Source organism: Belonocnema kinseyi, chromosome 2 (genome assembly GCF_010883055.1).
Source record: "Belonocnema kinseyi isolate 2016_QV_RU_SX_M_011 chromosome 2, B_treatae_v1, whole genome shotgun sequence".
Classification (NCBI taxonomy): Eukaryota; Metazoa; Arthropoda; class Insecta; order Hymenoptera; family Cynipidae; genus Belonocnema; species Belonocnema kinseyi.
In genome coordinates this window covers 87,975,884-87,989,061 of record NC_046658.1, presented here as the reverse complement: position 1 = coordinate 87,989,061, position 13,178 = coordinate 87,975,884, and the positions used below count along the sequence as shown (strand labels likewise).

The 13,178-nt window shown below is 31.1% G+C and overlaps 2 protein-coding genes across 3 annotated transcripts in view; both read left to right on the top strand.

Moving 5' to 3' along the window:
- LOC117167663 (retinol dehydrogenase 13-like) overlaps positions 1-5,611 on the top strand; it is a 10,594-nt gene extending 4,983 nt beyond the window's left edge. For both annotated transcript variants that reach the window (XM_033352755.1, XM_033352754.1), the window contains exons 5-8: positions 623-811; positions 4,275-4,387; positions 4,457-4,546; positions 4,781-5,611. In XM_033352755.1, coding sequence (XP_033208646.1) covers positions 623-811; positions 4,275-4,387; positions 4,457-4,546; positions 4,781-4,888 — 500 coding nt within the window. In that variant the 3' untranslated portion in view covers positions 4,889-5,611. The remainder of the gene's footprint in view (positions 1-622; positions 812-4,274; positions 4,388-4,456; positions 4,547-4,780) is intronic.
- A 5,313-nt stretch (positions 5,612-10,924) lies between these two features.
- LOC117167562 (retinol dehydrogenase 11-like) overlaps positions 10,925-13,178 on the top strand; it is an 18,080-nt gene continuing 15,826 nt past the window's right edge. The window contains exon 1 of the mRNA XM_033352588.1: positions 10,925-11,058. Coding sequence (XP_033208479.1) covers positions 11,053-11,058 — 6 coding nt within the window. The 5' untranslated portion in view covers positions 10,925-11,052. The remainder of the gene's footprint in view (positions 11,059-13,178) is intronic.

Genomic DNA, 13,178 nt, shown 5'->3' with positions numbered 1-13,178 from the left:
TAGACTTTTTGAATTTTGGCCAAAATTTCGGTCGCCTGACCCATAGTGCAGTGTTAGGTATATTCCATCGAAAGTCGGACGCTTCTCTGCTGGAATCACTTAATATGGACCGTCAACACTGGTCCTCATGATATTCTATAAACATTGCTAGCTCTAAAGAAGTACGTATCCTGAGGTGAATCCTTTATCATCAACTGTCCTGTCTTTCGCGTAACGAAATCCGCGACTAGACATCCGACTCCAAGGCAGAGTGTTGTACGATGTTATGTCACGTAAATTTACCGCTTTTAGTTACCTCCTAGGTCGGAAAGAGCAGAAGCGCATCGGGATTGGTTGATACAATGAACCATGATTGTAGCTTCCTGAGCCTACAACTTCTTTTATAATACATTTATATGAGAAAGAAGTTTTAATATTTACTGCGCAAGCTTCTATTTGTAGTCACCTTATTATTGTTTTTATATTATTGAAAACCCCCCTTTTCATAGTGAATTATTTTGTTTTCCTTCTACTATATTTAAATAAAAGCTAGTTTATTAAAAATTATGGACAATTTGTTTTTTGTTATATTTTTGGAAACTTTCGATTCTTGATATGTATAGATTTACTTCTATGTTTACAGGCTTATTAAAGAAATCAGCACCCAGTCGAATTATACATATATCCTCCAGTGCGCATTTACTTGGAAAAATAGACTTTGATGACTTGATAGGAGAAAAAAATACGAAATGGAATTTCCAGTATTATTTCGATAGTAAATTATACAATTTTGTAGGCAGCAATGAATTTTCGAGACGTTTAGAAGGCACTGGTAAGAAAATTTAACAATTATCCAAAACTGATTGCAAAATTTTTTTAAAGCTCCTAAAATGTTCTAAGAATGTTTCGAAACTGACTAGAGATATCTCGGAATATCGAGTATATATGTACTGTTCTCAAGGGTTCTTTTATCTTCGAAGTTTCAGCGTTCAGATCTTTTTGAATTTCTTAGATTTTGTAATTCGAATAATTAGAAATTTAGTGTATACAAATAATTTTTTATAGCACATTCATCATCCCTCACATTCATAATGAAATTTGTACATTTATGAGCTCAAAATTCAGGCTCACAAAAAGTGATCTTTAAGCAATAAGTTGATCGTGTTCACACACTTAAAAATAACAAAATTTTGTATTCTTACAAATGTTGATGTTATTTTATGGACCAGTGGGATTAATTATTTTCTGATATTAAATTGTGACAATTGTTTGGTCTAATAATTTTTAGAAAAACGAGAAAAAAATATACCTTGACAGGGATCTGAAATATTTGACCAACTACATAGTGGACACATTGTAACATCAGAAATGAATGTATAGAAAATTTCCAAATTTTTAGTAATTTATATTTATGATTAGTTTAAAACATTTTTAATTCTTGTGACTGTGTTGCATTCAAGCCTGGAATCATGCATTTATTTTAAAAAATATTGCATTGCTCTTCGGTTCGTGCTTATATACGTACTCGGTTACGACTGGTACTTAAAAAATTAACGGGTTGGATTCTATAACAGACTACGTTTTTTCCGCTAAAGGGCTTTGCCCATGGAAATGTTTGAAACAAGTTTCAAATTTTCATTTTAAAAGTAAATATTCTTATAAGAAATTTCCTTACATGCCGTGTTACCCTGCTCAAAAAGTTGGAACTTTTTCCGCTTTTAAAGTAAACCCAAAAAAACCCGTTTTATTAAAAACTATTTTTTTTTATCTCAACTCATCGTAACTCAATCAATTCTTCGGATTTTTTGATAAAGTTCACAGCAAATATTCTTTTTGACGTTCTATCAATAAAAATTGTATTTCTCTTACTTCATTACATTATGCTTTATTACTTCATAGTTTTAATATTAAACTAGAAAATTTATAAATGCATTTTAAAATGTTTAAAACACTATCCTATAACAAATAATGTTGATTTGGTCTGTAATAGTTTATTTTTAGTTGCTTGTTATACCTGGAAGCCTTAAGGTTAAATAATTGTTTCCATTAAATCACTGTGAAATCACTGTTTCCATGGAAAACAAATTTTTATGTTTCTGAACAACTTTTCCGTTGGATTTTTTTTGTTCCTCAAAATTCACACGACGTTCCATAGGCTTAAAGATATGAATACATTAATAACGCAATATTTTTGGTGAAAATTTATAACTATTATTTAAAAATATTTATACATACGTTAGTTACACTAACAATCGCAGAAAATCATCAAAAATATTTTCTGCGAACCTCATCTAAAAATTCCAGGAATTGACAGAATTACGAGATGAAGTAAAAAAAGACGAAAAAATTTGGTGTTCTAAGAAACGGGCATTTCAGCCTTACTTTTCAAATTGATAAAGTCAGAATTTTTTAACTGAGATAAGAAAGATGCGAAATTAAATTTTCTATAGGATCATATACTTTCAAGAACGCAATTCGAAGCATTTTTGAAAATTATCCAGGAACCAACGCCGTTCAGCTAACAAATTTATAGGCGTTTAGAGAATCCGAACCTTGAATTCACAGAAAATCGCCGATCCTTCAATGTACACTGAAATCGGTGTTCAAGTGAGTTGCAACAAATTTGAGCCACACAGGTTCATTCGGAGAATCTAGGGGAAAACATCATTTAGACACTGTTATAATAATCATGACCTTACTTTAAATATTCTCCCATTTACCAGTGACTATTAGTGTCTTGGCATAACAATTGTACTTGGCGTTATATAATATCCAAATCTTAGGTTAGTCAAAAGCTACATGACATTCAAACCACCAAAGCCGGGATGTAAAAACTAAGTCCTGACCGTCTGCATTAAAATTGATGTCTGTTTGTTCGAAGATATTATCTCTAGATTTTCTGTATTCATAAAAGTGAAGTTAGCTGGTTGTTGAACTGAAAATACCTAATTGTATATGTAGATGGTCATGACTTTTTCTACACATCCCGGCTTTAGTATAAATATTGACGGCCATGACTAACCTAACATTTGGAAGTTTCATTAAGAAGTTATCATTTTATTCAAAGTGACTAGTACACACTGTTAAATGAAAGAAAGTTGAAAATTAGGTAAATATTATTTCAATTATTAGGTGCGCTCTAAGTGAAACAACGTACCGTGACTGTTTCCGTCGCTTCAAAGACGATGATTTCAATGTTGACGACCGTCCGCATGAAGAAATGCCAAAAACATTCAAAGATGCTGAATTGAAGGCATTGCTCAATGAGGATCCGTACAAAACGCAAGAATATCTTGGTTCAGCATTACTAGTTACCCACTAAGCCATTTCCAAGCGATTGCATGCGTTGGGTATGATTAAAAAAAACAAGGAACTTGAGTTCCTTATGATTTGTGCCATTTTGTGCCATTTGAGCGCCGTTTTTTCGCCTATGAAAAACTGCTTCAGCGGCAAAACAGGAAGGGTTTTTTTCATCCCAGCGTGACGGGTGATGAAAAATGGATTCATTACAGCAACCCAAAGAGAAGAAAGTCATGGGGACTGCCCGGTCATGCTTCTACGTCGTCGGCTTCGACGAATATTCACGCATCAACTCTTCCAGCAAATGACAATTATTTGGCACAAAATCAAACAATTTAACACAACCAAAAGTATATGACGCCAAAATAAAATCACTAATGTGTCAACACGGTTTTTTTACCATATGTCTAAGCTTGGTTCATGACGTTTTGAATGTCAAAATCGACCAGCACTTAGGACTGGAGCCATCTATTGGCAAACAGCCGGAACATAGTTTCGCACCTAATAGTTTCCTTATTAACAATTATTTAGTCTAATATCGCAATGCAAATAGTTGATTTGGCAGGTGTTCAGGTGGCTGACAGCGCGTTTCAGCACTCCACAACTCTTGGCATTGAGCTAAAATTCAGTCTCCAATTGATATTTTCCCCTAGATGCCCAGATGTGCACCTACGTTTAGATGAATATATTTGAGACTTGCACATTCTTTCAAATTCTCATTGGGAGACCAATGAAATTTGAGCTGCAACAAATTTAACACCAGCGCTTTTCTGTGTTCTGAACAATATTTTCCGTAAACTTGATCAAAAAATCAATTACATTAGCTATCCTACAACGAGTTAAAGTAAAAGAAGCCGACTTTTTAATTAGCAGAAAAAAGATATATAATTAAATTTCCTATCAGAACATACTTTAAAAAAATCTTAGTTCTCTTAGTTCATAGCAAATAATTATTCTATGGATAAAGATATTAAACTCTGAATTTCATTTCTAAGGCGTGACCTCAAACAGTGTACATCCTGGGGACGCCAGAACAGAATTACTTGTCGAAAACATAAATTCCATACTTGCATTTATTGCCAATGCGTTTGTTGGAACATTTTTCAAGGTAAGATAGGTAATAATGATTACACAATTTAATTTTAGTAAAAGTGATTTAATGAACTGATTTTTGCAGACTGCCGAGCAAGGCGCACAAACAGCCATTTATTTAGCTGTGAGTGATGATGTGATAAATGTATCAGGAAAATACTTCGCAGACTGCAAGGTAAAAATGTTTATTTTAAAATGTGTAAACAAAAATGTGATCAGAAAGCTAACATTTATTCTTATTGTAATTTAAGGGCATGCTACCAGATATATATTTAAAATAGCATTTAATGGCAAAAAAAGGTTTTTGGACATGAGCAGTTATTGCAATTAATTAAAACATTAAATGTTTAAATAATTTATTATCAGAATTAATTTTTATGTAATGTACTTTTACTATGAATTTTTTCAGAAATCAATCCTGACGAGACCTATTGTGAATAACAAGGAAATTGGCAATAGATTTTTTGAAAGATGTTGTGATATTGTGGGACTTGAGTCTGAAGAACGATTAACCTAATTATATTAATTTATTTATTTAACTAGAAATAGATATTATTTGAATATTTCAGAAATAATTCTAAGCAAGCTTCTCTATTCTCCTGTGATATATAATCGTACAGTTGTTAACTGCTTAAACAAAATTTCTGAAAAATGAGCAGTAGATCTATATTTTAGTATATATGTTACGGACAAAGTATATAATCCCGGCATTTCATATAAACCCTAGGCATTATATATAACGCCTGGCAACTTCAGGCATAGTATGTAATGGAATACTTATTACAAACTTTGCCTAGGCAATATATATAATCCCTAAGCACTATGGATAATGCCCGGCATGAGATAGGCAAAGTATATAATCGTTATTTTGAATATAATAATGCATTTAAAGAAGGCCATAAGAAATTGTATACATTTATAAAAATCAACACACGTTTACTCGCTATTTATTACAACATGGAATTACTGTAATGGCATACTTATTTGATAAAAAGGAATTACTGGGTATCCACTGTCCTCAGTGAGATTAAATTAATAGCAGTGTCTTTTTTGTCCGGGCACATTGCCCGGAAATTTGTTTTTGTAATAACCGGTCAAAAGATTTGGTTTACATGTAGCAAACTACGATCTCTGAAAAAGGGCAATTTGCTCACAGAAATATTGAATAGTATAATCAATTTTAATTTAAAATTCTCATCAGATCTTGTTTTTTTTTAAATTAAAATCTAATACAATTTCTTAAAAATTCGTTGCAAGCAACTTCCTAAAAAATAATTTTGACTGTTTTTTATTTAACAACAAAGTTTTTTTTGAGATTTTCATAAATGAAATTTTTTAAAGGTTTTCAGATTTTAAAAAAGGCCTTGCATAAGTGCAAGAATATTGCGTCCACATTTATACCTGTAAAAATTTGAATTTCAATTTTGGTCAGTCGATCAAGCCTTGATCGCCTCTTAAGGAATGTTCAAGGAATAATTTGCACCTAATAAGTTTTAATGTTAACGTGCCCAACCCCTTGTATTGTGCCCGGAAATTCTCCACAAAATGCAAAATATAAGTTTTATGTAAATAATGTTGATTAATTTCAATAATAATATTTCTAACTTAAATTAAAATATTTAACGATTTAAAGGATGAAAAATTGTTTGAATGAATAAAAATTGTTCAAACAATTGAAAAATATCCTGAAAAAATTACTTTTATCTTTCGTTAATTGTGTCACTAACCTGAGAAAATTTCGGGAAAAATTATTTAAACAAAAAAAACTGATCAAATAATTAATTTCTAAATATTTTATGTTTGAAATATAATTATTGAAATTCATCAACTGTATGATTTATCCCGAAAAATGACGACTTTTTTAATTTTACATGTGAGAAAAAAATTGTTTAAACAGACAGTAATTGTTTAAGAAACAATAATTAGTGAAAAAAATTGGAAATTGGAGACATTTTGTGACTTGTCGAAATAGTTTCCGGTTCGTCAAAAGATACAATTCATTATGGCACAAAAAAATTATTAAACAAAAGTAATTTTTTGAGAATTTGCAACGTTAAACTCATTAAAATCCATATATTCGATATGAAATGTGTATTGTCCAATCTGTCCTACGTATTCTTCTTCCGACCATTCAATTAATGTTGGATTAAGACTAATGAAGAATGAATGCGATTTAACAAACTTTCAAGCAATGCCTCGACAATTTATGAAACGATCAATTTCATGTCAAATCATTAAGTTTAACACGTATTTATAAGAAAATAAACTAAACTACTTTAAAAGTGAAGAAAATGTTGAATATTTAAGATAAGAATTTGCAATTTTCTAGTTAAAATATTAAATTTAACTTTTTTCAAACAGCGTCTCACTATGAATAATGATAAAAAAATACATCTTAATATCTTGAAGATCACCAACCTAAGGAAAGTTCAAAAAAATAAAAAATTGCACTCAAATAATGAGAATATTTATTTTATACTTTGCCTGTTATCTTCTGGGCATTATATATAATACCTAGGCAATCAGTATAATAGAGAGTATTACATACTTTTCCTGTCCTATGTTGGGCATTATATATAAGGGCTAGGGATGCACAACAAAAAAGTGGTCTGTCCCAGAAGGGAGACCAAAGTACCCTTATGTTTTTGGGGTCGCTGAAACCGAATATGACCCCAGAATTGCTGAATCAACTCAGGGTTTTTTTCTACCCTCAAAATAAGAGCTCAAATTTGCTGGATTTAAGGTATTCAGAATTATATCAATCGCTACAACAAATTACGACGTTGAATCATCACAAAATGTAAAAGAGTGCAAAAACCTGCTAAAATGTATATCTCTGTTATATAATACGTTGAAAAATGTTGTATTTTATTAATATGTTATCAGCCGTCCACTTTTTACCCACCTTACCAAAGAATTTAATATTTTGAAACTTGATGTTTGAGAGATTTAAGGAAATGAAAAAATTTCTGCACACGTGTCCTCTAGTAAACAATCACATATATTTGTGCATTTTTGTCTGCGGAACAGACATATGATATATGTTAATGTTAACGTTATTGTAACTCATCTATTTATTAGATCATGTTGCCCTCAAAATGTGACGGCGGCCCTGCCCTAAACACATCGAAAGCCAGAAAATATTCTCATCAAAAAATCAAAATGTCAAAAGGAGAATCCCACTTTGCTTTTCATACTTTTCTGTTGTTTTGTAATAACAATTCAGGGATTAATAGTAATTCGGGTTATCCTATACATTAAAAACCTGCTACCTCCATTAAGTTGTGGGCGATGACACTGCCTTGAAAAGGAATGTGTGGATGACTCGCTTTGCGCTTCATTGAGGAATCGAAGCCAGCGAAGACGCGCTGCCCTGCAAGGGGGCGTTAAGGTGTGAGAATGAAGCCGTAGTGTGTCCAACGATGAGTTGACATGGTCCTCATCAAAGTCGGAAAGCCCCGGTACTCAGTTGGGTAGGTATCGGGGTGATCAACCCCCGAACGGTGGACTCATCTGCGATCGGAACAGAATCCCTAACGCGCGGGTTTAAGAACATAGTATGGAAATTTCAAAGAAAAAAAATTACTTACGCTAAACTATCACAGGCTTGTCAAGAAAAATCAGATTCTTTCTGTTATATCTGCGAAAAAATTGAAGTTCCAGTATATCGGCGTTGGATTAACAAAAATATGAAGACAATTTATAAAAAGTCTTTTAATCTTGATGTAATCAATCAAGATCTAAACTGGGTACCCTAAGCTGAATGTGATTCCTGTCGTAAAATGTTAGATCTTTGGAATAGCGGAAAACAAACACTCAAATTTTTTAAGCCTATGGTGTGGAAAGTACCACTGAATCGAGAGGAATGCTATATTTGCATGACAGACACGGATGGTATCAATCGAAAAAATAAATCGAAACTATGTTATGCAACAGTACCAATAGTAGACTTGTCAATCATGACAGGAGATATCACGAACGAAAGCTTAGGAGAGATGATTACGAATGCTGAATATGCACCTCAGGGAATGGAAATCGATAAAATGAGTGATGAGGGTTGCAAAAGTGCTAGGACTGCCGAAAGCGATATCGAAAGCGGCAGGACTGCTGATGTCGATAGTCATATTCGGTTTCAGCGACACTGAAAACATAAGGGTACATTGATCTCGTTCCTGGGGGAAAAAAAATATTTTAGTGGATTACCTTAAATCCAGCAAATTTGAGCCCTCATTTTAAGGTTAGAAAAAACCCTGACCTGATGAAGCAATTCTGAGGTCATATTCGGTTTCAGCGACCGAAAAACATAAGGGTACATTGGTTTCGTTTCTGGGAAAGAAAAACTCGCTTCTGGGACAGATCACTTTTTTGTGGTGCTGTGTTACCTATATTTCCAGATTATATACTTTGCCCGTAACATATACCTTTTTCAGTAACTTCAGATACATCCGATTTTTTTAAATAGGCAACTTTTTCTCATTTTATTTCTCATTATCTGATAATAAAAAATCAACAACTGTAATTTGGTAATTGTTAATTCTCATTCGTTAAAACTACTTTAGATTTCACGAACACATTCTCGTCACGTATATCGTGCGTCGCACTCAATTTTGTCTAAATGCGAAATTTTTTACATTATATTTAATTAAATTAAGATTAAAGTAGTATATGTCACAAATGTTAATTTAAGGGTATTATTTTCCATATTTGTATAATACATTTTAAAATAATTATCCTTTGAAATTTTCAGCGTTTTAATTTCATGAAAATCAGAAGAAGAAAAATCAATATCAAGTCATGCATTATATTAATCTTATGTTACGTAATGTTTATTATGGTGAGGTAAAAAATATTTTTAATTATATTAAAATTTGGAGGGGCTCCATCAATTTCAGTTTGGTACCAGGATTTCCAACAAAACATTTTTAATAAAAAAATATATATATATAATTAGTATTTGCAACTATACTTATCTTCCGAAAATCATGTCTCATTCAAAAACTCCCTCTACGCCGTAAATTGTAATTAAATTTAAATAATTTGAATTCATTATAAATCGTAAAATAAATTGAATTGAATTAATACTAAAAAACTTAAGTTACAATATCCTGATAGGTGACCTTTTACGAAGTTGGGTGTCAGTCAATTTTAAAATTAACATGTTTACACATTGTATTATTCATTACATTTTTCACATCACCTTTATGACGCATTGACGATTTTTTTTTAATTAAACGATTTATACCATTTTTAAGTTTTTAGGTCGAGAGCTACCTCTAGATTTTTTTTAGATTCCCGAAAAGTTATGAAATTTTTGTTTACCAAATATTTGAAAATGAGACTTCTCGATCATTAAAAACCAAATTATTGTATGAAAGTTGAACATGGAACATTCAGAAACAATCATTACCTCAATCTTCTCTATTAAGAATTAGCACTTTTTTACTTCATCCTCAAATAAGATTAATATATTCTTTTTTTTTTAATTATTTAAAGGATTAATAAAAAACTTCATGAACAAGTAACCTGGAACTTCATAATCGGAAGGCTTTCATCGACAGTTAAAGAATTTTCAGTCCATAAAAAAGTATTTTCATTATGAGGACTATTTTCGAAATTTCCTACAATAAACACCTGACAACAGCTGCTCTAAGAAACAACAGATTACATTTAACAAAGAAAGTTACTTTGGTCAAAACTACCGTGTTTCGCAGAACCATTCTTATACCAAATCCTTTCATGTTAAGAAAAATGTGAACTAACTTATGTATATTTATATGTATCAATTATTATGTACTCTAGCATTATCGGTGACGTTTCATAACATTGTTAAACAAAAAAAAAACAGATTTTTTTAAGAATTGCTAATTATTCAACTTCCAAATCAAATCATTAATTCCTTTGAAGACATTATCATACAAGATAAGCAAAAAATAATAGTTGTGTAAGTAATCAAATTTTTTGCAAACATATACAATTACCAATTCAGAGACACTTGAAGCTTTTTCTATTAAAAATTAGATACGAAAATTCTGCAATCAGTTCACGGCTACATTAAAAATAATTGTAAACGTTTCAATTTTCATTGTTCTCCTAATAAGTGTATCCTCTTGAATTAAGTAGTTTTTACAATATGGATTTATAAAACCTTTTAAAATTTTGAGCAAGCTTTTGTTTAATCATAATATGAGCGTTATGCTATTATAATATTTTATATAGATTATTTTGAATCAATGAATTTATCCTCAAGTTCGTCAAACCCATTTATCTAAAATAATTTCTTAACCAAAAAGTTTATCAGCAATAAGTAATATTTTCTAACAATAAGAATGTTTCATCTGTATTCATGACCATTTAAAATTTACTTGATGAAACTAGCATTTTTTAGTTAAATTTTTGTTGGACCATATTTGAATATTGATAATCAAAGGTAAACAGATTTTTCTGCAATTATTATAACAAAAAACTCCAAGGGTCTATTCATATTCATATTATCACGAGTACTTATACTCTTGTAAAAATTCCTATTCTACAGTTTATATTCTCACTGTGTTCACTCCACTTTGAAAATTTTAACAAGGAATAAAAGAATTTCATTCAAATATAAAATTATTGTTTAATATAAGTACACCGAGGAAAGGGTTGATATAATGTCAGACACAACCGATCGTTAGAAAAATTACAATGGAGGTAATATCATGTGTTTTTGGAAGATATAATTTAATTAATTACAAAGTTTTATTTAATAAATAATAAATCATTAGTTAATAATTTAGTTATTATACTTATTTATTTAATGAAAAATAATTTAAGGATAATTACAGCTTTTATTACTTACAAAATCTTCATTGCAAAAACCTTCTCAATATGTCTTCCCATTTAAAACAACATAAAGTTCTTCCATTTAAATGGCAATGCTTAATGGTTCACCTTCTAGTCATTAATTTTTCACTTTAGAACAAAATAATCGAACTTTTTAAATCCTAATGCAAAATTTAAAATTTTATTATTTTCGACGATTTAGTTTTAAGACCAGAATTTAAGAATCCTTGAATTTTTAAACAAAGTTTAGTATCGTTTAAGTTTTAACGCGGAAGCTTGAATTTAATAATTTTGAAAGTTTTCAATGAGAAAATATAATTTTCAAACTTTTTATAATTACTAAACTTCAAAGGTACATTATATTTAAATTTTTGAATTTTGAAGGATGAAAACGACAGTGTTTTTTTTCTACAGAAACCCCATTTTTTAGTGAAAAGAAAACATTTTCGAATTCCAAAGCTTGAAATTCTGCTATTTCGGACATTGAAATCATATATAGCAATCTTTTTTTGTACTCTTTAAGTTTCATTTTTTATTTTGAATATAAAATCTAATAATTTTCTGCGGTTTAGTTAAAGATATAAAACAACAATATTTCAAAACTTACAAATATTTGTTGAGAAAATGTTAAGAATGAATAATAATTCTGAAAGACGTGTTAATGATAGAAGGATTTTCATTATAAAGCAAGAAATTGTGTTGTTTGAAATCAAAATAAATAAAGATTAATATTTCTAAAATTGACATCTCGGTAGTTAAAACATTTTTTTTTTAATTTTTAATTATTAAAGTTTTTGTGTTCTCTATTTTAATTTTTACTTATAATCAGTTTTAATTTTCCATTTCAAATTATGTTTATTTTGAACTTTTTTTAGAATAATTCAATTTTAAAATTAAATTAATGTATGTTTGTATGTTTGTATGTATTTAATCTCTCCCTTTTACGGGTTTGAGGGCCTCCGCTCCCTGTACATATATTTACAATTCCATCCTTAGTCTAACTTAACTACTACTTATATTCTACTCTTTCGCATTACGTAGGATAAACAATAGTAACAGTAGTGATATTAATTCCTAAAATGAGCGAGCTTCCAGGGCTTCCGTTTCCTCTTACCAAAGAAAATGCATTTTCCACAATATTGTAAACAATTTTCGTTTTTTACTGTCCCTTTTCAGTATCACCCGTTTGGCTCTGCCCTACTCCCTTGCTTTCCCTTACTTCATCCAAATTCTTCATCCACATCACTCCCTGTCCACTACCATCCAAGATCCATCTTACACACTCATCCACACACAACTGTCCCTCTTCGTCTCCTGTACATCTCTCTAATACATGTGCCCATGACTCCATTTCGTATCCACATACTCTGCATAAAGTCTCCTCTTCATTCATCCAATATCTGCATGCTCTCACTCCTTCTCCCATTCTGAACCGTACAACCCTACTCCATTTCTCTTCCTTTTTTATTTTTTGCAGATATTCTGGTTCCGTCAACCCTTTGACCATCATATACCATCTATTGTACCTCGAATCTATAATCTTTGTCCATCTCTCTTCTCCTTGTTTAACCAATAGCTCTAACTCTATGTCCTGCCACTCCATAACCCCTTCTCGAATATTACACACCCTTCTCATTTTTCTCCTTTCTACCTCCAATTTTGAATTTCCCACATTACCTCTCGCTTCATTGTTCCGAATTTCACCGAAACATGCTTGTGCAATTTTACTTCCCTCTCCCCTTTTTAATTTCTCTTCAAACCTCCATGCTCTCTTAATTTGTCTAGTAACCATATTTTCTCTTCCTAACTCTTCTTTTAACATATATCCTGGGCAACTCCAGCTAACCCCCATTGCCCACCTCAGGAATCGCTCATGCATACTCTCTACTACTTTCCTATGTTCCTTCCATCCCCAGATCTCCACACCATAACACAACACCGCCCACACCAACGCATCAAACAACCAGACCCTCATTCTCCAATCGTTC